The 25,037-nt window shown below is 39.4% G+C and overlaps 1 protein-coding gene across 4 annotated transcripts in view; it reads left to right on the top strand.

The window, feature by feature from the left end:
- LOC134342919 (AP-1 complex subunit gamma-1-like) overlaps nt 1-25,037 on the top strand; it is a 137,484-nt gene that overhangs the window by 28,020 nt on the left and 84,427 nt on the right. For all 4 annotated transcript variants that reach the window (XM_063041617.1, XM_063041618.1, XM_063041619.1 and 1 more), the window contains 3 exons: nt 11,029-11,125; nt 13,551-13,627; nt 24,595-24,690. In XM_063041617.1, coding sequence (XP_062897687.1) covers nt 11,029-11,125; nt 13,551-13,627; nt 24,595-24,690 — 270 coding nt within the window. The remainder of the gene's footprint in view (nt 1-11,028; nt 11,126-13,550; nt 13,628-24,594; nt 24,691-25,037) is intronic.

Below are 25,037 nucleotides of genomic sequence, written 5' to 3'. Positions count from 1 at the left end.
AGAAATTATTAAGGAATTACAGAATTGCTCAAAAGTTCCAACACACACTAAAATTATTGGACCATTGAATCCATTCTGGCATTCCTAAAGAGCAAATTCTGACAAAGTCTTTGATCTGAATCAGTGACTTTACTATTCATTGCATAAATGCTACTTCACTTGTTAAGTGTTCAAAGCATTTTCTGTTGTGCAATCCTGTTATTCCCACCCTCTCCTCTCTCACCAGATTGCTATCCTTAGCTACCTACATTCTTTCAACACTTCCCCCGCTTCATTTGCCCTTGGTAACTGGTTCCACCATTGCACCTGGCAATGTAAACCAGATCGCTTATTCTACTTAAATATTCAAAAAATCTTTTTTTTTAAACTAATTGCCTTCTTTCTGTACCCCTCTGGTTCTTGAGCATTCAGCCAATGGAATGATCTGTCTACAGTGTATACCCTTCTAAATGCTTCTGTCTGATACCCTTGCAGCTACTTATTTTCCAAATATAACAGCCCCAGCTTCTCCAATATTTGACTCCAAGGATAAAGTATACATTTTAATAAATTCCCTCTGTACCCTCTCAAGTCTTTATTACTATCCTGAAGTATAGTGGCTTGAAGGCTAAGACAATGCTTTAGATGTGGTTGAGCCTATGGTTTATAAAGGTTCATCACAACTCCTATACTCTTGATACCTAGCCAACTTTTCATCCTTACTACTAGAGTCTCTTTTATTTAATATCTTTGATTCCAAGCCTATTATGTAGGTTCTTATCATTTGTTTCTTGGACAATCATATACATCACATTTGTCTTATCCGCCCTCACTTCAAGAAAAGTTATTTGGACACAGTTTGCCTTTAACAAAGCATACTGACAATCTCTTGTCAAGCTATACTTATCCAAGTGCGGACAAATTCTACCCCTATTTACTATTTCTAGAACCTACCTCATCTTGGGGGTTGAACTTGCTGATTTATAATTACACTGAGAGTGGTGAATGTGTGGAATTCTCTGCCACAGGAAACAGTTGAGACCAGTTCATTAGCTATACTTAAGAGGGAGTTAGATATGGCTCTTGTGGCTATAGGGATCGGGGGTATGGAGAGAAGGCAGGTACAGGGTTCTGAGTTGGATGATCAGCCATGATCGTACTGAATGGTGGTGCAGGCTCCAAGGGCTGAATGGCCTACTCCTGCACCTATTTTCTATGATCTATGCATTCTTGGATAAAGTTATAACAGTTGTGGCTTTCCTGTCCTTGGAAAGGTCATAATCCTAAATCTGTAGATCTTTGAAAGGCTATAGCCAAGACATTTCCCCCCTTTAGCATCAGGTTTATTATCATGGACATAGTTTGAAATTTTTTGTTTTGCAGGAGCAGTACAGTGTGAGACATAAATTACTGTAAGTCACAAAAAGAAATAATACAAAAGGTTATTAATAATGAGGTAGTATTCATGGATTTGTGGACTATTCAAAAATCTGATGGCAGAGCCAAAGAAGCTGTTGCTGAGTCATTCAGCAAAGATCTTCAGGCTTCTGTACCATCTCCCTGATGGTAGTAATGAAAAGACAGTATCACCTGGATGGTGAAGGTCTTTTGTAGGGATCCTCAAAGGTGGGGATGATTTTGCCCGTGATGAAGTTGGCTTAGTCTACAACCCTTTAACACCTCTTACAGTCCTGTGTATTGAAGACTCTGTACCAGGCTGTGATGCCAGTCAGAATGCTCTCCATCATGTGTCTGTAGAAATTTAGAGAAGTGTTCAACATACCAGATCTCCTTAAGCTGAGGTAGAGCATCTTCATTGTTGCATGTGTATGTCAGGCCTAGGGTAGATCTTCAAATATTGATATTTCAGAACTTGCTTACCCTTTCCACCCTCAATGAGGTTTTGTGTGTATTCTCCCAACTTCGCATCCTGAAGTCCAGAATCTATGCTTGATCTTGCTGACGTTGAGTGTAAGGTTGCTGTGACTAACCAGCTGATTTGTCTCACTCCTGTACACCACCTTGTTACCATCTGTGATTTTACCAACAAGAGTAATCTGCAAATTTATAGGTAGTGTTTGAACTGTGCTTAACCACACAGTCATGAGTCAAAAGAATGTTGAGCATGCATCCTTGAGGTGTGCCTGGATTGATTGCCAATGAGGAGGAGATGTTAATACTGATCCTTAATGACTGTGGTCTCCTGATAAGGACATTACGAATTGAATTACAGAGGGAGGCTTTGTAGTTCTTCATTTTGTATCAGTTTTTAGTCCATTCAGAATTTCAGCTGCATTGTTTTTTTAGTCTTTTCTCATCTCGAATGCAGTTTCTTCTTTGATAGAGGATAATGTAACCATTTAGTACTTCAACCATGCTCTCTGTCTGCAAAAATAGAATTCATTTTTTACTGGTTTATGATTAGCTGTGCCTACATGTGCCAAAGATGAGAACCAATGAAAAAATGCTGTATAATTCAACAATGACCCTTGTCAGTCCTGAAATTCAAATTTTTCATCCTTTACGAGAGCAGCATGGCCATCTTGAAACAGAAAATGGAATGTGTTGACTGTGAAATTTAAAATAATTTAAATTTCTCTCTTCCCTTGAGAATTCCAGGAAAGAACCTAGAATTTCTTTTAAGAGGGATCACTTGAAAATGGCCCGTGCAGCATTTGTCTATTTTTTGCTATAACCTTTTTTTATGTACAGATTGCCCAAAGGTTGTGCACGTGTATTTCGGTAGGTGAAATTATCGCATAACTTGGATTTCTGGTTTGCTCAAAGAGGCCAAATAAAATTGTTTGCATTTTAAAGCAACTACGGTGGTGATGACTTGAGGCTAATAGAAAGAACTAATAATAATTGAAACCCATGGTTGCTCACATTTCACCTAAAACTGAGAATCCTGCTCCTGAGCATGAGAGCTCATTTTAACTGATTAAATTGCATAGCCTATTTTTGAGTTGCATATTGATACAAGATTAAGCATTGTTTCTGTTTCTCTGGGACCTTTAAAGTTTACATATGGATATGGTGCATATGTGGAATGGGAACCAGTATGATAGAGCTGAGGATGAGCCAGCAGGTTTACAAGTAGATGATGGATGTAACATGAATGTAAGTAAGGATAAACCAATGATTGGGTATAAATACAGACAGCAAGGAGTTAAATTGTACGACAGAGGCAAAATTCAAAAGGGGAAAGAATGCAGGACAAGGTGCTGTATTTAAATGCACGTAGTGTTCGGAATAAGGAGGATGAACGTGCCGCAATTACAGATTGGTCGGTGTGACAATGTGGGCATCACTGAGTTGTGGCTGAAAGAAGACCTTAGTTGGGAGTTTAACGGCAAAGTATATACTTTGTATCAAGAGGACAGGCAGGAAGGCATAGGCAATGGCGTGGCTCTGTTGGTAAAAGATGGAATTACATCTTTAGAAAGAGGTGACATAGGGTCAGAGAATGTTGAATCTTTGTGGGTGGAGTTGAGAAGCTGCAAGGGTAAAATAAAAATATGGGAATCATATATGGGCCTCCAAATAGAGGCCAAAATCCTGTACATTGATTTCAGTTCAGCGTTCAATACCATCATCCTGCAGAGACTAGTGGAGAAACTGTTGCTGCTTGCCCTTAACACTGCCATGTGTCACTGGATTCTGGATTTCTTGACAGAGAGACCACAGTCAGTCCGTGTTGGCAGGAACATCTCTGACTCCATCACACTGAGCACTGGATCCCCACAAGGCTGTGTGCTTAGCCCATTGCTGTTTACACTGCTAACACATGACTGTGCAGCCAGATTCAAGGAGAACCTGATCATTAAATTTGCAGACGATACCACAGTGGTGGGGCTCATCAGCAAAAATGATGAAACTATGTACAGGGAGAAGGTCAAACACCTGGAGAGCTGGTGCAGGGATAACAACTTGATGCTTAATGTCACCAAAACCAGGGAGACGGTCGTCGATTTCAGACGGTCTCAGCCTGAGCACACAGCCCTCAGCATCAGCGGCTCCACAGTGGAGAGAGTGGAAAACATCAAGTTCCTTGGGGTGCAGATCTCGGACAATCTCACCTGGTCCAGGAACACCACTGGGATTGTGAAACGGGCCCAGCAGAGATTGCACTTTCTGAGAAAGCTTAAACAAGCATCACTCCTCACTAACATCTTAACTACATTCTACAGAGGCATGGTTGAGAGTGTGCTGACCTTTTGCATCACAACCTGATACTCCAGCTGCAGTGCAGTCGACAAAAAAGCCTTGCAAAGGGTGGTTAGGGGAGCAGAAAAGGTTATTGGGGTCTCCCTACCTTCTGTCCAAGACCTCTTTCAGAGTTGATGCCTCCAGAACACACGGTACATCATTAAAGACCCCTCACACCCTCTCCATGAACTGTTTGTTCTTCTGCCATCAGGCAACTGTTACAGGAGCATCAAAACTAAAACCACAAGGCTACTAAACAGCTTCCTCCCACAGGCAGTCAGACTGCTAAATAGCTACTCCACCTGACTCTGCTTTGGACACTTTAACTTGCACTGGACACTTATAACTGATTTAACTGACATGTGGCTGTTGTGTTTTACTATTTATTGTTATGTTTATTATTTAGTGTTGCGTTTGTTATGTTATGATTGCACTGCCCCTGAGGAACGCTGTCTCATTCTGCCCTGCAGAGCTGATGTATGGTTAGAATGACAATAAAGTTTTTTGAATCTTTGAAAATGTGAGGTTGAGATTGCAAAGGGAGCTGGAAAAGGCATATAATAAGGGTAATGACTCAATTGTAATAGGGGTCTTCAATATGCAAGGGGATTGGAAATATGCAAGGGTGTTGGATTGCAAGAGAGGGAATTTGTTGAATGCCTACAAGATGGCTTTTTAGAGCAGCTTGTGCTTGAGCCTACTTGAAAAGGCTATCTTAGATTGGATGTTGTGCAATAACCCACATCTTATTAGGGAGCTTAATGTAAAGGAACCCTTGGGAGCCAGTGATCATAATATGTTTGAATGCATACTGCTATTTGAGAGGGAGAAGCATAAATCACATGTATCAGTATTGCAGTGGAATAAAGGGAATTGGAGGCATGAGAGAGGAGCTTGCTCAGGTGGATTGGAGGAGGATACTGGCAAGGATGACGGTAGAGCAGAGATGGCTGAATTTTCTGGGAACAGTTTAAAAGGCACAGTGTAGGTACGTCCCACAAAAGTAGTTCTCAAATGGCAGGAGTAGGCAACCGTAGTTGACAAAGGAAGTTAAGGACTGCAAAAAAAGCCAAGAAAAGGGTATATAAGGTAGCAAAAGTGAGTGGGAAGTTGAATGATTGAGAAGTTTTTTTAAATCCAACAAAAGGCAACTAAAAAAACTACAAGGAGGGAAAAGATGAAGTATGAGGGCAAACTAGCCAATAATATAAAGCAGGATACTAAAAGTTTTTTCAGTTATATAAAGAGTAAAAGGGAGTTGATATTGGACCACTGGAAAATGATGCTGGTGAGGTAGTAATGGGGGACGAAGAAATATCTTCACTGTGGATGACACTAGCAGTGTGCCAGAGATCTGTAAGTGTCAGGCAGCAGGAGTGATATTGTTATTACAAAGGAAAAAGTGCTAGGCAAACTCAAAAGTCTCAAGGTGGATAAGTCACCTGGAGCAGATGGACTACATCCCAGAATCCTGAGAGGTTGCTGAAGAAATAACTGATGCATTGGTCATGATCTTTCAAGAACCGCTTGATTCTCACATGGTCCCAGAGGACTGGAGGATTGCAAATGTCACTCCACCCTAAGAAGGGAGAAAGGCAAAAGAAAGGAAATTATAGGCCAGTTAGCCGAACGTCAGTGGTTGGGAAAGTGTTAGTCTATTATTAAGGATGAAGTTTCAGGGTACTTGGAGACTAATGATAAAATAAGTCAAAGTCAGCATGGTTTCTGTAAAGGGAAATTTTGTCTAACCAATCTGTTAGAGTTCTTCAAGGAGGATACAAATAGGGTGGACAAAAGAGAGGCAGTGAATGTTGCTTACTTGGATTTTCAGAAGGCATTTGATAAGGTGCCACACATGAGACTGCTGAACAAGATAAGGTCTTATGGTGTTACAGGAAAGATACTAGGATAGAAAGAGGAACGGCTTACAGCCAGGAGGCAGCGAATGGGAATAGGGGCCTTTTCTGGTTGGCTGCCAGTGACTAGTGGTGTCTCAAGGGTCAGTATTGGGACAACTACTCTTCACATTGTTTGTCAGTGATTTGGATAATGGAATTGATGGCCTTGTGGCAAAGTTTAAGGATGATACGAGGATAAGTGGAGGGCTAGGTAGTGCTGAGGAAGCAAGGTGATTGCAGCAGGACTTAGACAAATTGGAAGAATGGGCAAAGAAGTGGCAGATATAATGCTTTTTGTAAAAGGAACAGTAGTGTGGACTATTATCTAAATGAGGAGAAGGTTCAAACTTCAGAGGTACTGAGGGACTTAGGAGTCCTCGCACAAGACTCCCAAAAGGTTAATTTACAGGTTGAGTCTGTGGTAAAGATAACACATGCATTGTTGGCATTTCAAAGGGAATAGAATATAAAAGCAAGGAGATAATGCTGAGGCTTTATAAGACACTAGTTAGGTTGCACTGGGAACATTGTCAACAGTTTCATCCCCATATCTCAGGAAGGATGTGTTATTGGAGAGAGTCCAGAGGAGGTTCACAAGGATGATTCTGGGAATGAAGGGGTTATCATATGAGGAGCATTTGACAGCTTTGCACCTGTACTCACTGGAACTTAGAAGAATCCGTGGGGATCTCATTGGAAGCTACCGAATGTTGAAAGGACTAGATAATGTTGATGTGGAGAGAATGTTTCCTCTGGTGGAGGTATCCAGAACTAGATGGCACATGCTCAAAATTGAGGGGTGACCTTTTAGAACAGAGGTAAGGAGGAATTTTGTAGTCAGTGAGTAGTGAATTTGTGGAGTGCTCCGCCAAAGACTGGGGTGGAGGCCAAGTCCGTGGGTATATTTAAGGTGGAAGTTGATTATTTCCTGATCAGTCAGGGCATCAAAGGATATAGCAAGAAGGCAGATGTATGGGGCTGAGTGGGATCCGACATCAACCACGATGAAATGGCGGAGCGGACTCGATGAGCTGAATAGCCTAATTCTGCTCCTATGTTTACTGGTCTTTTGGTCTTGTGCCTTGAACTATGAACTAGAAAGATTGAAATTATACCAACAGTTTACTTGGCAGTGAAGAACCACAGTGCATGGATTTTAAAGTCATTGATACAAATGTTAGAAGAGGGATGAAGAAAAATATTTTTACCTGGGCTCGAGTGTGGTGGGGCAGGAATTCGCTGCCTGAAGGGTAATGGGAGAAAGATATATATATATGCACACACACACACACACACATATATATTATATAGTACACAGCTAGGAACATCTTTTAGATGTTACGACTATATATATATATATTTGACGATCGATAGTCAAATGGCTGCTTTCTGTGTTGGATTATTTTTTATATGATTCTGTTATGACATTCTAACTAGTAGTGGTACAATAATGGACAAATGTTTTGCAAAGAACGGTCTAGTGAAACCTAAGTAAGAGAGCTGGTGTAGACTGTAAATAATCTGCACAGTTACTCAGTGGAAATTCCCCATGTAAATGAGTTCATTATCCTCCTATTGATAAAGCTAAACCATGAAAAATGTGCACATTTTCAAAGGCAATAACAACCTTTTTGCAGATGTGTAATTAACCTCTGATTTTTTAAAAAATAAATATGCAGAGTAGTGAAGTCTTCACTGTTCAAATTCAGCAAGCTATGGTCTAAGGTGCCTCTGTATTTAAAGAAGGTCAAACATAATAGAATAATTAATCAGGAAAATTTCCAGAGGTAGAACAAGGGATCGTCATTTCAGTAGCTTCAAAGTAAAAGCCGTGGTACAGGTATGAAATTGTGATGTGACTTGCAGCATCACTATTTCAGTTCCTGATTTGTTAATCTCAGCTCTTTGATTAGTTAATTGTGAGAAATTATTTCTAAAATAACTGCTAACAAGTGGAAATATTAAAGATTTGCAACTCAGATAATTCTGCAGCGTGAAGATGCCCAAGAATTTTTAGATTTTTGCAACAAAGGAAGACGAATGCTTCCATATAATCAGGTTGTACTTGAGTTGTGCTTATGTGGTTAATAAGAAAAAAAACATAGCTTCAGAAAGGCATAGTTGAAAAATGTTTTTTCAATGTGTCTCTGAAGAAAAAAAATGACTTTTTTAATTAAATATTTGCCATCTCCAGTTGCAGTGAGTCATTGATCAGGTAGGTTTTTATTACAAAGCATAAACTTCTCTTACCAGACATTGCATTTTCAGATACTTGTCAGAAAGATGCAGGGAATTAACCAGGCACTCTTCAACCCAATTGTTGCCAAATTAAGTTTTTGCATTCTTTCATGTACATCAGCTGAAGTCCAGTTTCTCTTTGAAAACATTCTAGACCATGGAAATTGGACATAGCAGATGCTCTGAGGATGGGTACTCCGAGACTAGCCTATTAGCACAACTGGTCTCTTGTCTGCCAGTGGAGGAAATAATTGTCTCTATATTGGCAGTCACTACATCTGTGGTCATAAGGATATTGCCAGGTAACATGAGCCATTTGGCTGCTGAGTTGAAACCTGTGAAGAGGGTACTCTCCGATTAGCTGGTGAATGCTCTGGAGATTTAGTGGTAGTTTTTATTTCTGGCAAGGATATACAATTTTTCTGATCCTGGCTGGATTTGGCAGCCTGAAGTGATTTTGATGCAGCTGTTCACAATTTTCCTTGTGCGAATGGTGTATTCCCATAATGGGAAATTATACTCTGCTGGAGTAATGTGGTATGAGTGAGGGCCTCTGATTGGTACATACTTTATTTTTTGTTTGCAAATTATCATGACAGATGTTCATTTATTCATAAAGAAAAATGATATGTGTGTAAGTCTAGCAAACTGAAATAAAACAGGGTCCTTAACAAGGTCATTGATCCTGTTATAGTTACAATTCTATAGATTTGCTGAGTATGCCTGCAGGAAAATGAATCTTGGGGTTGTATATGGTGACATATATGTACTTTGACAATAACATTTACTTTGAAAGGATGTAAAGAAACCAGGAAAGAACTCAAATAGGGCTCGAGGGCTAAAAAGGGGCCTTAAAATACCCTTGACAAGTAGGATTTGGGAAAATCTAAATGCATTTTATAAATGTATATCTATTAAAATAAAAGGGCAGTTAAGGAGAGAGTAGGACCACTCAAATAAAAGAAAGAATTTATGCCTGGAGCTGGAGGATATGGGCAAAGTACTAAACAAGTCCTTGACATTGATATTCACTAAGGAGAAGTACGTGGAGTAAAGTGAGATCAGTATAGGGAATGCTTATAATCTAGGTCATGCTGAGTCAAAGGAAGAGATGATGTGTCTAGTGAAGAACATTCAAATTTATGGTCTCAAGAGCCCGATGGGATTTCTCTTAGGTTAATGAGAGAGACAGAACAGGAGATTGTTGGGGCTTGAAAAAAAACCTTTCTGTATTCTCTCGCCACAAGTGAGGTCCCAGAGGATTGGGGAGTGCCCAGCATTGTTCCCTTGTTTGAACAGGGTAGTAAGGATAATCCAGGAAATTGTTAACTGGTGAGCCTCTCATCAGTGGTATGGAATCTGTTGGAGAAACTTCTTGGGGATTGAATTTATTCTCATTTGGAAAAAACAGGACTTATTAGGGATAGTCAGCATGGTTTTGTATGGGCTAGTCTTATCTTGCTTCCTTAATTAGGTTTTATGAGGAGGTAATGAATGCTATTGAGGTTAAGACAGTGGAAGTTGTCTTCATTGACTTTCAGGCATTTGACAAGGTCCTTCATGGGAGCTGACTGAGCAAGTTAAGATGCATGGAATCCATAGTAACTTGGTTGATTGTCTTCTACAACAAAGCCAGTTTTTAATCAAGAGGGTAGTGATGGAGGGGTGTATTCTGACTGGAGGTCTGTAACTTGTAGCATTCTGCAGGGATCAGTACTGAAACCCCTGTTGTTCATGATATACAGTATGTAAATGACTTGCATGAAAACCTAGAAAGGCTGTTAGTTATTTTGGAGATTATGCTAAAAGTTATGAATAGTGAAGGTTGTTACCGGATTTACGATTACACACATGGGTGGAGAAATGACAGCTGAAGTTAATCAGACAAATGTAAGGCATTGCACTTTGGGAGATCAAATACAGAGGAAATTATGCAGAAATTAGGATATTGATGTACAGAATGATCTTGGGTCCAAGGCCATAGCTCCCTGAAAATGGCAACACAAGTGGATAAGGTGTTGAAGATGGCATATGGCATACTTGCCTTCATCGGTCAGACTGAACATTGCAGTCAGGAAGTCATTTTGCAGTTCTATAAAACTGGGTGGGTCACATTTGGAGTATTGTGTGCGTTTCTGCTTGCCCCATTGTGGGAAGGACATAGAGGATGCAGTAGATGTTCACCAGGATGGCTAATACTAGAGAGTATTAGCCATAAGAAGTATTTAGATAAATTTGGGAATTTTTTCTCTGTAGATACAGAGACTGAGGAGAGACCTGGCAGAAGTGTACAAAGTTATGAGAGGCATAATTAGGATAGATAGTCTTTTTCGTTAGGTAGAAATGTCAAATACTAGATATCAAACTTTAACGTGAGATGGATTATATTTTAAGGAGATTTATGAGAAGAGTGGAGGTGCCTGAAACATGCTGCCAGGGGATGGTAGTCACAGATATAAATGTGGTATATAAGTAGCATTGAGACATGCAAGGAATAGAGGGATGGAAATCATAGTAGATTTAATTTGGCAGAATTGACGGCACAGATATCGTGGGCCAAATAGCCTGTTCCTGTACTGTTCTGCATTCAATGAAGTTAATCTGATATGGTTCTGCTAATGTGCTTTTTCTTTTGAAAGGATTTCAGAAGTTGGCTTGTGTCTGGTACTTAAATGACTCACAGTTGACGATGTCTTGTTCACAGGCTGCACTGGCTGCTGTACATGTTATCAGGAAAGTACCAGAGCTCTTGGAGATGTTTCTGCCTGCTACAAAAAACCTACTTAATGATAAGAATCATGGTATGTGGCCTTGTTTTAAAGTGTAACTTGCTGAAAATACTGTTTTACTTAATACTGTTAAATTGTTTGATCTTCATACTTTTTTTTCCCAATCCTTTGAGAGTCCTATCTAGGATAAGTTTTCTTCCCAGAATGTTGGTTAACCAGTTCAGTTTTGTTTCAGCAATATGTCTGCTTCATGATCATCTCTACTAGTGGAAGTTTTTTTAAAATTTCATTGATCTCTAGCTTACTTTCAAATATCAGTGGTGCAATTTAAGGACCATGCTCTGAATTATTAGATCACTAGTATAAATGTGATCCCATCACACTCTTTACAGATTTTATTTTATTAGCAAAATAAATTGTAGTCAGTTAATGCTTGGCAGAAGGGCAAGGTGGTATTTGAATATGTAATAAATGCAACCCTTGTCAGGACCACCCAAGTCCCAAAGAGGTGGATAAATTAACAAAACATCTAGAAAGAAAATAATTTCTCACTTTCCCAAAGTATTATGAATGAAAGTAGAGCCTTGAAAATGTGACTTCTATTTTGATTTTTAGGCAATTACGTGGGCAGTGACCGCCCATATTAATGATATAATTTTTCCCAGATAGCTTAGAATATTCACGCTAAAAATAATATATTGTAGCAACATCCAACTTATTCAGTAATTTATACTAGGTCATGGGGAAGTGCACTCGCATTGGTTATCAATTGCACTACGTTTGATAGAGTATGACTTATGAAGCAAGTGACTGTGAAAGTGGTTCTATTTTCCTTTAAGTCAGATTTACAAGTGACAATGCTTGTATTATATTGCCTTACTTTTAGAATGTTCACATTTCTACCATGTAATCTTTTCAATCATAGATCTGTGTTTTCCTGCAATAGTGATTGAGAATGCAATAGAGAATGGTGATGCTATGTGATACCAAGTTTTAGACAGCAGTGTCTTTTGTCATGCAAGTACATAAGTACATATGTAATATGACAGGAGTAGGCCATTCAGCCTGATCTTCCATTAAACAAGATCATGACTAATCTTCGACTTCAAATACATTTTTCAGCTCTAGCTCATATTCCCTTTAAAATATGTTGTCATTGCATGTTGAGCCTTCCAGTGTCGAGGTTCAGCCATTGATTTAATTTGAAGCATTCCAGTTGCTCTTAAGACCAGAAAGGAATAACCATAATTCTGTAGATTGGCCATTGTATGTAAATCAAATAAAATAACATGGCACCTGCACTAAGTTAAGCCTGGATTTTTAAAGCATAGCTTATGGCACTTGTTTATCAATTAAAATTTCATTTTTTGTCACCAGCAATTTGTATTTTAGTGAATATAAAAATGATGGTGATTAATGAAATATTGAAATGGGTTAAATGCAAGCTGAAGACCATGTTGAACTTCATAGTGAAAGTGAGAAAAATTTGTACATCATTTAGATATGCCATATGGCAGTCTAAATTACTATTAATATCAAATCTGACATCTCAATTTGTAGGATTTACTGCCATCTGTTTTTCTCAGTTCTATATTCTAAAAACTAAAGTTCAAAGACATGATCTAATTGAAAAGGGACTGAATGGCCTAGTTACCCTGTGTTCTCTATAGGGCACAATACCTCACATTGTTATTCGTGACAATGAATGTTGATGGACCTTGTAAATGAATGCACCTAGAAAAGATGCTGAGCAAAATCTGTTCTTGCCAATTGTCCTCATTCACTTTACACCATATAATGATCAGCATAGAAATCGTAGCTAATATAATTATACCTGTTTTCTCCCTTCCCAACCCTCAATCCAAAGTTGGTAGCTTTGAAATCCGTCGATCTGTTGAACCAACTGGTTCAACACAGCACATGTGAATGATAGAATCTGGGAGTTCTCTGGCACACTAGTGTTACACTACATGTAGCCATCAGAGCATCTCTTGATTTCCCATCTGTAAATTAGTCTTCCTATCACTTGTCCCAGCATGAGGAACAGAATGATAACTGGTAATTGGGAGGTGTGGAATTGTTCCATGATACTTCGATATCCTTAATAGAGAGGAAGAATTTTCAGCCTTAACTCAGAGCTCTTCATGACAGTTGAAATAGATACTCCGCAATCCCCCTTGCTTTTGCACCCTTCCATTCCACCAAGCACTGTTTTATTAGCTTCAGCAATTTTATCTCCCTAGGAATATTATCTACTAGGTTTGCAGATAGAGTTATCCACTGCATCACTTGTGTACTTTTTAAGTTGCTGATTTGTTTTGTATCTTGGCATATTTTTGTTTACAGACTGGTTACAGTTTTATAGTTTCTCAAGCAAAGACTAGAAATGAGTGAAGGTGCAGTAGTTTCTGGGGTCATCAGCATTATAATTCATTGCCTTGTCGTTCATTTGATGCATTCATCAGTTAAAACACTTCTCTCTTTCTTTGTCTTCAAGGTGTTCTCCATGCTGCTGTTGTCCTTGTCATAGAAATGTGTAAACATAGCCCTGACACACACACTTATTTTCGCAAGGTACAGCCACATCGTGTTTACCATTGCTATCAGAAACCTGTTTTTTTCAATGTACTCATTTATATCCAGCTTTTTGTTTTTAAAAACGTTTTAACTTGCTAATGTTGCAGGTACTGTTCATTGTGCAAACAAAATAAATATTAAAATAACTAAAGTAATGAAACATGATAAATATTATATAATTTTTGTTCATTCTGTAACTGGAAAAAGCTTGGACTTCATTTTGATGCAGATTTATCTATACAATGTATCTGTGTGCCGTGGAGAAAGAAGTTTTTAAAATACAATGTGGGCATATAAAATTAATAACGAAGCTACTACCTAGTGAGCAACTATCACACTGTAAGCTTTCAGGTTTGATAGCCAGTCAGCTTTTGTGTTAATCAATCTCAGAATCAGGTTTATTATCACTGGCATGTGACGTGAAATTTGTTAGCTTAGCAGCAGCAGTTCAATGCAATACATAATGTAGCAGACAGAGAGAAAATAATAATAATAAATAAAATAAAACATGATGATAGGAAGGAAGGAAGGAAAAAGTAGTCCTGCCTTTGGAGGGGGAAAATACTCTTGCTAAAAGCTGACTGGATGCAGCTGATCAGAAGGCGTGTACATCTGGCCAGGCCAGGATTGATTGGTGCTCTCTGTTGATTATTTGGTGTGTTCTCACTCTCCTTTGACACTTATGGAAAATATGACCCTGTGGGCTGATGATGAAACAGTATTTTAATAAGAGAGAGAGAAAATTGAAAGTGCAATAAAATTGATCAGGGTAGCCCATTAACCAGATATAAGGGGAGTTAATGGATACATAGTGCACTAAAATAGAGATCGAGGACCAAACTAGGCCTTGTCCCTGAGCTTATAGGTCTTATGCCCAGCATAGTGAGTGAAGCTGACGTTGGTCAACTGAAGAAAGTGGGTAAGTGAATTTAACTCTGACAGATACAGTGATACTTTTTGGGAAAATAAACCAAGCTAGGATTACCCAGGTAATGGCAAGACCCTGAAGAGTCTGGTAGAACAGAGTAACCCCAGGGCTATCAGTATGCAGATCTCTGAAAGTGTCAACATAAGTAGATAGGGTGGTAAAGGTGGTGTAGATCATGCTTGCTTTCACTGACCGTGACAATGCATACAAGAGTTGGGATGTCATAATAAAATTATCCAAAATGCTGGTTAGCTGCACTCGAGTATTATTTGCAATTCTGGTCACCATACTATATGTGATTAAACTAGAGAAGGCGCAGTAAAGATTCGCATGGATGTTGCCAGGACTGAAGAGTTATCAGGAGAGACTGGATAGACTGGAGCTGTTTTCCCTGGATCAAAGTACAAGTTACAAAATAATGTAGGACATAAGTAGGGTAGACAGCATTTTTTCCAGTTGCAGGGGAGTCTAACTAGAAGGCATAGTTAAAGGAGAGATGAGAAAGTTTTTTTTCCCCCCCAGAGTGTGGGTGGTGTGTGGAACATGTTGTAAGAGGTGATGATACAGGCAGGTACGAATACAATACTTAAAACATCTGGACAGATACATGGATAGGATGTGTTTGGAGAGGTATTGGGTCAATGCAGGCAAAATACCCTAAGATGGGTATTTTGGTCAGCATGGGCAGATTAGGCTAAATGGCCTGTTTTCATGTTGTATTATGAATCTATAAATGCAAGGAACATGGCAAGTCCAGTCAGCCAGTAAGGCTCAGGGACTAGACCCACGGCTGCTGCAGCCAGTGGGTGGGCACCAGACAACTGCACTGTCAACAAAGTATGACCCTGCCATCTCAGAGTAGATAACAAGGTTGCCTTCCTCTCATGAAACACAGTATGGGACTGAAAGTAAAGTAATCCAGGTCATAAATATGACCATGAGAAAGAAAGGGAAAATTAGGGATGAAGGAATAAAGGCTGGTTGATGAGGTTTTTATAATAATAAAGAAACCCAAGTGCAGTAGTCCAAAATTCAGTCTGCGGCAGCAGGGTTATTCCAGGGTGGTTCTGGTCACTGTAAACCAGTGTCAATGCATTTGGAGTGGCCCAGGTATTTCCAGCCCTACCATAACCTGTTAGGATAATGTTAATGGTAAAAGTAGAGTCCTATTTCGAAATCATGAAGGACAATGAAGTTTCTTTTTAGATGCAGGAATTCCTGTACAAGACGAGGCTATTGACAAGCACACTTGCTTCTAGAGTGTCCTCTCAATATTGACTGCTCTACCAACGATGATGATTGTGCCTGTAGTGCTGCCACCCTGTGGTCTGAACTTTCTTAAATTTTCATACTTCTCTATTCTTTTTAGGAGGTATAATTTCAAGTTAGTAGGAGATGTGCTTAGTTTATAGATGACAAAAGTTGGTGGTCATATGGATCAGCAGGAAAGTTGTCTAAGGTTACAGTAAGATATAAAACAGATGGAAAATTGGGCAGAGCTTGGTCAAATGAAATTTAGTCTCAAGTTCAAATTCAAGTTTAATTGTCATTCAACATGAACACAGCAGAATGATACAGCATTACTCTGGGATCAATATTTAAAACACAGTACCAACAGTTATTCACAGCACAAGGCACATATAGCACGTGTGATAGTAAAATGCAGTCGCAAAAAAAAATAGACCAAGTCCCTGAGTCCATGAATGTTGCAACAGTCTGCAGTCAAACACAGTACAGCTTGACTTCTGCCGAGCAAACATCAGGGTCATCACCAACTCCAGCATGGACGCCGCGCCGCACTGCCTCTGGTGGAACGCACCGACTCTCACCTCAAGTTCTGCCAGGCAGTGTTAAACAGTCGACACTGCAGCTTGAGGCCTAGTCCTTGCTATGACCAAAGCCACACAGCTTCTCCGCCGTCTGCCAATAAACCACTGAATTGGACTTGCACCATTCCGCATTAACAATGTCCAACAGATTCTTGGGATACACAGCCTTCACGCACCCTCTCCAGAGTTTTGCTGATGCAGGCAGCAGCGCGATCCACACCAAGTCCAGCTCCTTCAGTTTTTCCACTGACAAGTAACTCGCTGATGGGGTAGTGGGGTAGACCTGCAGTACTTTAAGCTCTTAATGTCTAGATGGGTTTTGCGATTGTTTAAAAAAAAAAAAAATTATATAAAGCAATAACACCTTTGGTTGGCCACGTAGAAGTTGCTGCGTCTGAGTGTGCCAGCATCTTTCCAGAATTGAGTGTTCAAATTCTAGTTTATTGTCATTCAACTGTACAGAGCTGAACGAAACAATATTCCTCCAAACCAAGATGCACAACGCAGTAAATATAACTTGTACACATAACACATAAAGTAATATAACCACAAATAAACTAATGAATAATGATGTGCTTATACAATGCAAGTTTAAAAAGTAAACTATAAAGCAACTGGCACTTCATGCGTGAAGAGACCTGGGTGGTGCCAGGGAGTTCAGTAGTTCAAGTCTTATGGCCTGGGGAAAGAAACTGTTTCCTATCCAAACAGTTCGTGTCCTAATGCTCTGGTACATCCTGCCTGATGGTAGGAGTCAAAAAGATTGTTAGACGGATCATTGACAATGCTAAGGGCCCTGCATGCGCAACGCTCCTGATAAATATCTCTAATGGGTGGAAGAGAGACCTGATAATCCCCGCAGCAGTCCTTGCAATCCTTTGCAGGGACTTGCAGCCAAATGTCTTGCAATTCCCATACCAAACAGTGATGCAGCTGGTCAAACACTCTGTTTCTCCTGTAAAAATCAGTTAAAATATTTGAGGGAGAGGAAGCTTCACTGGCCTCAATCTCTTCAGGAAGTAGAGACACTGCTGTACTTTCTTGACCAAAGAGGTGGTGTTGAGAGATCGTCCATTATGTGCATTCCTAGAAGCTTCATGCTTTGAACTCTGTCCATGGAGGAACTGTGTATGCGAAGACTGCAATCCTCACTCATCTGCAGTCGTTTCTGTGGTCTTGTCCATGTTGAGACTCAAGTTGTTGTGCTAGGACATTCTACCAGCCGCTGTACCTCTTATCTGTACATAATCTCATCGCCGTTGTTGATGAGGCCAGCTATTGTGTCATCAGTGAACTTAATAATTCAGTTTGATTTGGATCTAGCAATGCAGTCATGCGTTAGCAGCGTAAACAGCAGTGGACTGAGCATGGCAGCCCTGGGGAATGCTGGTGCTCAGCATGATGTCGCTAGACATGTTACTGCCAACGCAGACTGACTGGCCTTTCTGTCAAGAAGTCCGTGATCCAGTTGCAGGGCGAGGTGTTGAGACCCAATGAGGACAGTGTACTCACCAACTTCTAAGGGATGATCATATTGTGTGCAAGCTGATCCCTTTTATAAATTAAAATGGGGACCAGGACCTGTACTCTAACTGGTAAGGTGCTACGGAATATTGATGAATGGAGGAATCTTGGTGATCAAGGCTATAATTCTCTGGTGTGTTTGTCTTCATAGGCTGAGACATAGAATATAAAAGTTCGTGCTTTATGTTGCAACTTTACAAATTACTGATTAGACTGCACATGGAGTATTGTGTCCCGTTCTTTTGCCACACTATGGTAAGGATGTGATTGCACTGGAGAGCATGCAGAGACAATTTACCAGGGTGTTGCCTGGATTTTGAAGGATTTTAATTGTGGGCAGAGACTGCATAGGTTAATATCTGGAATGCATTGCCAGAAGAAGTGGTGGAATTTTATACAATCGCTACATTTAGGAGGTGTTTAGGCAGCCACTTGAATAGACAAAGTGTAAAAGGATTTGGTCCGAATGCAGAAATATTGGATTCGTATAGATGGGCAAAAAGATAGGCATGGATCTGGTGAGCCGAGGGATCCATTTCTGTGATGTATGATTAAAACTCTTAAATCCCATACTTTAATCAAGCTTTTTACCATCTACCCTAATATTCCGCAGCAAGTGATGCTTATTGACATTACTGTGGAGAGGCTTGAGATAGTTTCACTTACATACTTGACACCATGACAGTAAACTATTTTATGACTTTGCTAGATCTGATGAGTAGGATGGCAGCTAAATACAGAACAAATATTGTTGATGTCCATAATTCTAACAGAAGAATTGTTTTGGCAGTGCTGTGGTGCCACCACAAGTTTGTCGTCATAGTTTCCCTGCAGCGGTATTGTATATCTTAGGATTTCAGGTGGAAAATTTGCTGGAGTTTGAACCTAATCCTTTAATACTCCAGGCCACAATATGTCCATGACCTAGTCGCTCCAGGTGATGCTGACATAAGTATTTCCTTGAGCCCCTAATCTACTTCAATTAATCTCATGAACATACATTTCTCTTCCTTTCTCCCTTGTGATCATCTAGCTTTGTCATAAACAAGTATTGCCTTAGCTACTCCTTGTGACCTATTTTGTACTCTTGCAAATCAGTGAATACGTTATTCACAGTAGTCTATTGGCTAATAGCTTCATGTTTTACATTCCCAGGAGGTAGGGAATCTGAAGTTTTTCAAACATCCAATGAGTTATGCCTTGCCCTTCTCCAGTGAGGTTTTCCTTACCTCGTTATCACCTCTCATTTGTATATTCCCTTAAAGGAGAATGTCCATTGATTCCCCAGTAACATGTATGATGGTTCTTAGAACAATTCCATTTCCCCCACTATTTCTCTTGTTATATTCTATTCAGCATGCTCATTAACATCTTACTTCATCCAATGTTCATACTACCCATCTACCTGTTGTAACAACTTATTGTGGACCATTAGCCTAACAACTTGAATGCCTTTGGGATATGGGAATAAACTAGGGAATCTCAGTGGTCAAAGTGAGAACATTTGACCAATAGTTTGGCACAGACTAGATGGGCCAAAGAGCCTTTTTCTGTGCTATACTTTTCTATGACCCTATGACATGCAAGCACCATGTAGACAGCACCAGGAGTTAGAATTGAACCTAGGTTGCTGAGGCTTTGAGGCAGCTGTGCTACTTGGGCACCACAGGACCACTTGTTTCTGGTATCATCCGTGTGAACTTCTTTGCATCCTTAACAGAGCCTCCATTTCCTTTCATAAAATAGAGACCAAAATGATGCTGAGTGTAAGTTGGGATAGTTACAGTAACATTCAATAAAATTATTAGATTATGAGGACACAGTCCTCTTTTATTGTCATTTAGTAATGCATGCATTAAGAAATCATACAGTGTTCCTCCAGTATGATATCACAGAAACACAAGGCAGACCAAGACTAAAAAACTGACAAAAAACACATAATTATAACATATAGTTACAACAGTGCAAGCAATACTGTAATTTGATGAAGAACAGACCATGGGCACGGTTTAAAAAAAAAAGTCTCAAAGTCTCTCGAAAGTCCCATCATCTCACGCAGACGGTAGAAGGAAGAAAACTCTCCCTGCCATGAGCTTCCAGCGCCACAAATTTGCCGATGCAGCATCCTGGAAGCACCCGACCACAGTCCAACTCGAGTCCGTCTGAAAACTTTGAGCCTCTGACCAGCCCTCCGACACCGAGCACCATCTCTGCCGAGCATTTCGACCCCAGCCCTGGCCGCCAGCAACAGGCAAATCCGAGGATTTGGGGCCTTCCCCTCCAGAGATTCTTGATCGCACAGTAGCAGCGGCAGCGAACCAGACATTTCAGAAGTTTCTTCAGATGTTCCTCCGTGCTTCTCACGTCTGTCTCCATCAAATCAGAATTGTGCAAGGCACAATACTTACAAATACTGATATCATTCACCAGAGAGGATGCGTGCGCTGTGTCACGCCGCCATCTTCTCCTCCCTCCTCCCACTCTGGGAGAAAGGCACTGGCAGTCCACTCTATCTGTGTCTTATAAAATGATGTTCCTTATCAAGTCACCTCTCATCCTTCTTCACTCCAAAGAGGAAAGCCCTGGTTCATAACACAAGTTCTCTAGTCCAGGCATGATCCTGGTAGGTCCCCTCTGCATCCTCTCTTCCTACGATAAGACCATAACTGAACACAGTACTCCAAGAGCGGTCTAACCATAGTCTGGTAAAGCTGCAACATTAAACATTGAGGAAGCAATTTTCAAAAGTTGATACTGTTGTAGGTTGATACAATTCCCCATTTGGTCAACATTGCATACAAATATCCTGCATGAAATTACCACAGGAAAGTATCTGTTACTCAGATGAATGAATCCGTTGGTTTCCAATAACTGCAAGGCAAATATGAATTGTTATGGGGGTTCAAGAAATCTGGAATAAAAACAGAAAATGTAGCATACTTATTGATCTCTTTCTTGAATATACTGTATGACTGTGATCACAGCTTTCTGGAATGGAGAATTTTCTCGGTTCATTTCCATCTGGGTAAAGACATTTTTTTTCTTATCTGTTCTTAAAAGCTTGCCCCTTAATGTGAGACTATCCTCATTTCTAGACTCTGCTGCTAAGGGAAGTAGATTCACAGTTCTACAGCTTGGAAATGGACCTTTCGGCCTAACTCATTCATGTTCCTTTTCACGTGCATTAAACATTGTAATTGTATCAGCCTTTACCATTTCCCCGGCAGCTTGTTATAGATTCGTAAGAGTTGTACAATGACCTGTACTACGTTAAGCCACAAATGATTTTTGAACATTTTGATGAGGTCCTCCCTCTTTCGCACATTGTCCAAGCAGCTTAACTTCTCATATGACAAATCTGACATCCCAGAGATTATTTTGGTGAACTTGCACTGCACTTCATCATCAAAAGTGTCATAATTTCTTCAGTAGTAAGGCCAGACTTGTGCACAGTATTGCAGATACAATGTAATTAATGCTCTATATAACTGAAGCAGGTGTCCCTACTCTTGTACTTAATTCCTTTTGGATTACGGCCAAGGTACAGTTGGCGCTCCTAATTGTATGTAAATATTAATATTCGGTACTTCATGTACAAGAACACTCCTTAAATGCCAACACCTTTTGAATGCCTCATTTAGAAAACACTCTGCCCTTTTGTTCTGTCAAAGTGAATGAATTCATAATTTTCCACATTATATTCCATCTACCTATTCATTAATTTCCTTGAAACTTGGACATTTTTATAGCCCACGCCATTTCCACACCTACTGTCATCTGCATTTCAAGATCAAGTTGTTTGTCCAATCTTTCTTTTGTAATTTCAAGGGATGCAATGAAATTGGCCAATTTGACTCCCCTCTCAACATCTTAACTATGTTTCTCTTTGCATACAAGTTTTGTTATTTTGGAGACAAAGTTCTGATTCATAGCTATAATTTTGAGATTTCATTTTTCAAAAATATATGAATCCTGTAGGGGTTCTTGTTCCTCTGAGAACTTTACTCAAAATATTGATAGAATAATGAAAATTGTTGCTGTAGTTAGATTTGTTAGTACAACTTAGGATTGTCAAAATGCAAAACTGTCACTACTGGAGTAATGCAGCTGTCCAAAGTGCAAAGGAACAATGTGCATCTTCACTAAACAGTGAACTAGTTCTGTCTTCAGTTAGTACCGGTTATGGCTTCAGCTTCCCTAAGTTGAGAAGGATGAATTATTGACTTTATTTTGTAATTGTTGTTGATACCATTCTGTAATTGTTTTTGCTCTGTGACTGAGGACTCTAATGAATTCAGTTATTTGTTTAGATCACTTATATTCTTGGTGGTTTCCTGACTAGGCTTGAATTTGCTTAGCCACAGACTTAAATGAGAATCTGATTAATTACTGCCTGGGAACAGTATTTACAAGTGCATCAATGAATTTTGACAATGGAGGAGAGTGAGGCCCAATTAATCTGTATTATTCTCTCAAGCCCATACAACTGTCAGTCTGGTTTCTCACATAAAATAATTAGAGAACTTTACTTTCAAATTTTGGCTGTTTCCTCCCTGAGTAAATACTCAGTACTACTAACTTTTTTTTAAAAAATGCTTTTTCTATACTCTGTCTGCATCTTTCTGCTTTAATGAATATCTTTCTTTCCTCTGCTTTCATAATTTGGAATATAGAATGAGAAGGTAAGGCTGTCGCCAATAAGAAAGCAATTCAGCCTGCACTCTCTGCACTAAAATTACTTGGGGAACCTTCAGCGTGAGCTGATTTGAGTCTAATAAGGCCACCAATAGGAATAACATTGAAAAGGCAACACCAACTGTATGACAATTGCCAATAAATGAATCAAAGATGCATAATGGTAGATTTGAAGAATAGAATAAAGTTTATCTCCATGTGCTCCTATTTGTGCTGTGCTTTTGTGAAATTATGACTCGAACCCAGCATTGATGGGAAATAATATTTGTTACATATAAGGATTTATGCCAATTTTCCCACTAATTTTGATGTTCTTTCTCCTAATAAATAAGGTTGAGTTTGTTTTATGTTTTCTCCACAATGCAAATAGTCCAAAACCGTCCTTGAAATTGCCTTAAATAGTCAATTTCTTGGTAAATGATATGGTTGATGTAATTATATATATTTATGGAATGTGGGCATTGTTGTGCATTTCAGTTGCTCTTAAAGATCCTATTGAGCTTCCATAAACTGCTGTACTGTCTGATGAAAGTACTCCTGCAGTACTATTGACAGGAAGTTCTGGAATTTAAACTAAATGATCTTGAAGATCAAAATATTTGAGTTCTAGTGTGTAACTTGGGTGAGAACATGCAGGTGGCAGTGGTGCCTTGTCCCTGCTGCTCTTGACCCTCTAGCTAGTAGAGGCTCTTCCTTGAATAACTATTGTTCATTTTTTAGATAGCACAAATTGCAGACAAAATAAGATAATGTTGAAGCAAGTGAATCTTTAGTGTGTTGTGTTACCTAGTGGCCAGCTTGTTGCTGTTTTAGTTATCAGTTTCTGCTCTTTCTACTCATTGGTGACCACTAATCCGCTGACAATAGCTGACTTGCAGTAGGCATTTTCAGTGAGCATTGACTATATGGTGGTTAGATGATTTCTTGCTGGAGTTGATGGCATGTGCAGAGCAACTGTTACTTGCCACTTATCAGGGCATGCCTGGATATTATCCAGGTTTTGCTGCAAATGAGTTTCTGATGCAGTTGGGGCTGGTTGGGCCTAGGCTGCAGCCCTTGGGAACCCTCACTGAGATTATTGACCTCTAACATCCACTGCCATCTTCATTTTTGTATGAAATAGGACACAACCAATTTAAAGTCCTCATTTAACCCTTCTGACCATTCTTTGTCATACCTGTTCAAATGCTTCTTGATATCAGGGGCGCACACTCTTGTCTCACTTCTGGAATTCTGCTCAAGGCACCATTTTTCTGAAATCAAAGCTATAAAGATTTTAGCTGTAGATTTAATAGATTAATCATAAAATGAGTGGCAGTTTAATTAATAAAGTTGATTGAGCCCATGATTTTGGAAGAGAGCACTAGTCCCAATTAGTTTTATAATGAGAAATACCAAGAACAACTGAGGTTTTATGTTTGCTATATTCTTGTCACTTGTTTATATCGTATTCATAAACTAAACAACATTATTAGTTCAAGGAAATCCTGTACAGCACTATCCATGCCCAAGGTGTAATCCTTTGCATCATGTTGCTGGCTTTCTTTGTTCCTTTTGTTCTCATCTTTGCATTAGTTTTTATTACAGTTCTCTTATCTATCACCAAATAGTTATGATGGGAAATTGCTTGTTTAAGAGGAGCATTTGGTCAGTAAATTAGGTTTTTGGTTTTAGGCTTAGATTTTAGGTGGGTGTATTTACATCACTTAGTATCAAGGACTGTGTATGCTAAGTATATTGTTAATTCTTATTAGCTAAAGATAACATAACAGGTGCTGGTTACAAGATTTTTAATGTTAATAGAGTATTCAGTTTGCTTATCTTTAATCTTTTCTTTGATATCTGCTTTATCTATGAGGTTTGATATGCTACTCATATGCTACTTTCCCCAATCCATATCAATTGTATTGAGATGACTGATATCATTGTTAATATTTTTGGAGACTTATCATTAATCACCATATAATACATCCTCTCTTTAATCTCAGGTTGTTCCACAACTGGTCAAATCCCTGAAGAATCTAATAATGTCTGGTTACTCACCGGAACATGATGTGTCTGGAATTAGTGACCCTTTCCTTCAGGTAGGTTCCAGATCTCCGTTAAAGACATAGCCATCACATATTTACTGCTGTGTTCAACATTTCTGGAACAGCTGAAAAGACATCCTTTGGTACTTCTGAGCAATGTTATGTTATATAATATAAAGTAATGATATTTTTTTCTCTGCTGTATAGAATTATAGAAAGTGCAGGATACGTATAGTGGTCAATGTGTCTGTACTGGTCAAAAAAAAAAGAGTTGTCAGCCTCGTACAAGAGGTCCAGGTATGATCTCCGGAAAGCCATCTCATGGGTAAAGTGGAATTCCAAACTAAACTTGAATCAATGAAGAATGCTTGACAGTTGTGGCAGGGCTTGAATGCTATCAC

This window comes from Mobula hypostoma, chromosome 2 (assembly GCF_963921235.1).
Source record: "Mobula hypostoma chromosome 2, sMobHyp1.1, whole genome shotgun sequence".
Classification (NCBI taxonomy): Eukaryota; Metazoa; Chordata; class Chondrichthyes; order Myliobatiformes; family Myliobatidae; genus Mobula; species Mobula hypostoma.
The sequence above is the reverse complement of the archived record's forward strand: the minus strand, read 5'-3'. Positions and strand labels throughout refer to the sequence as shown.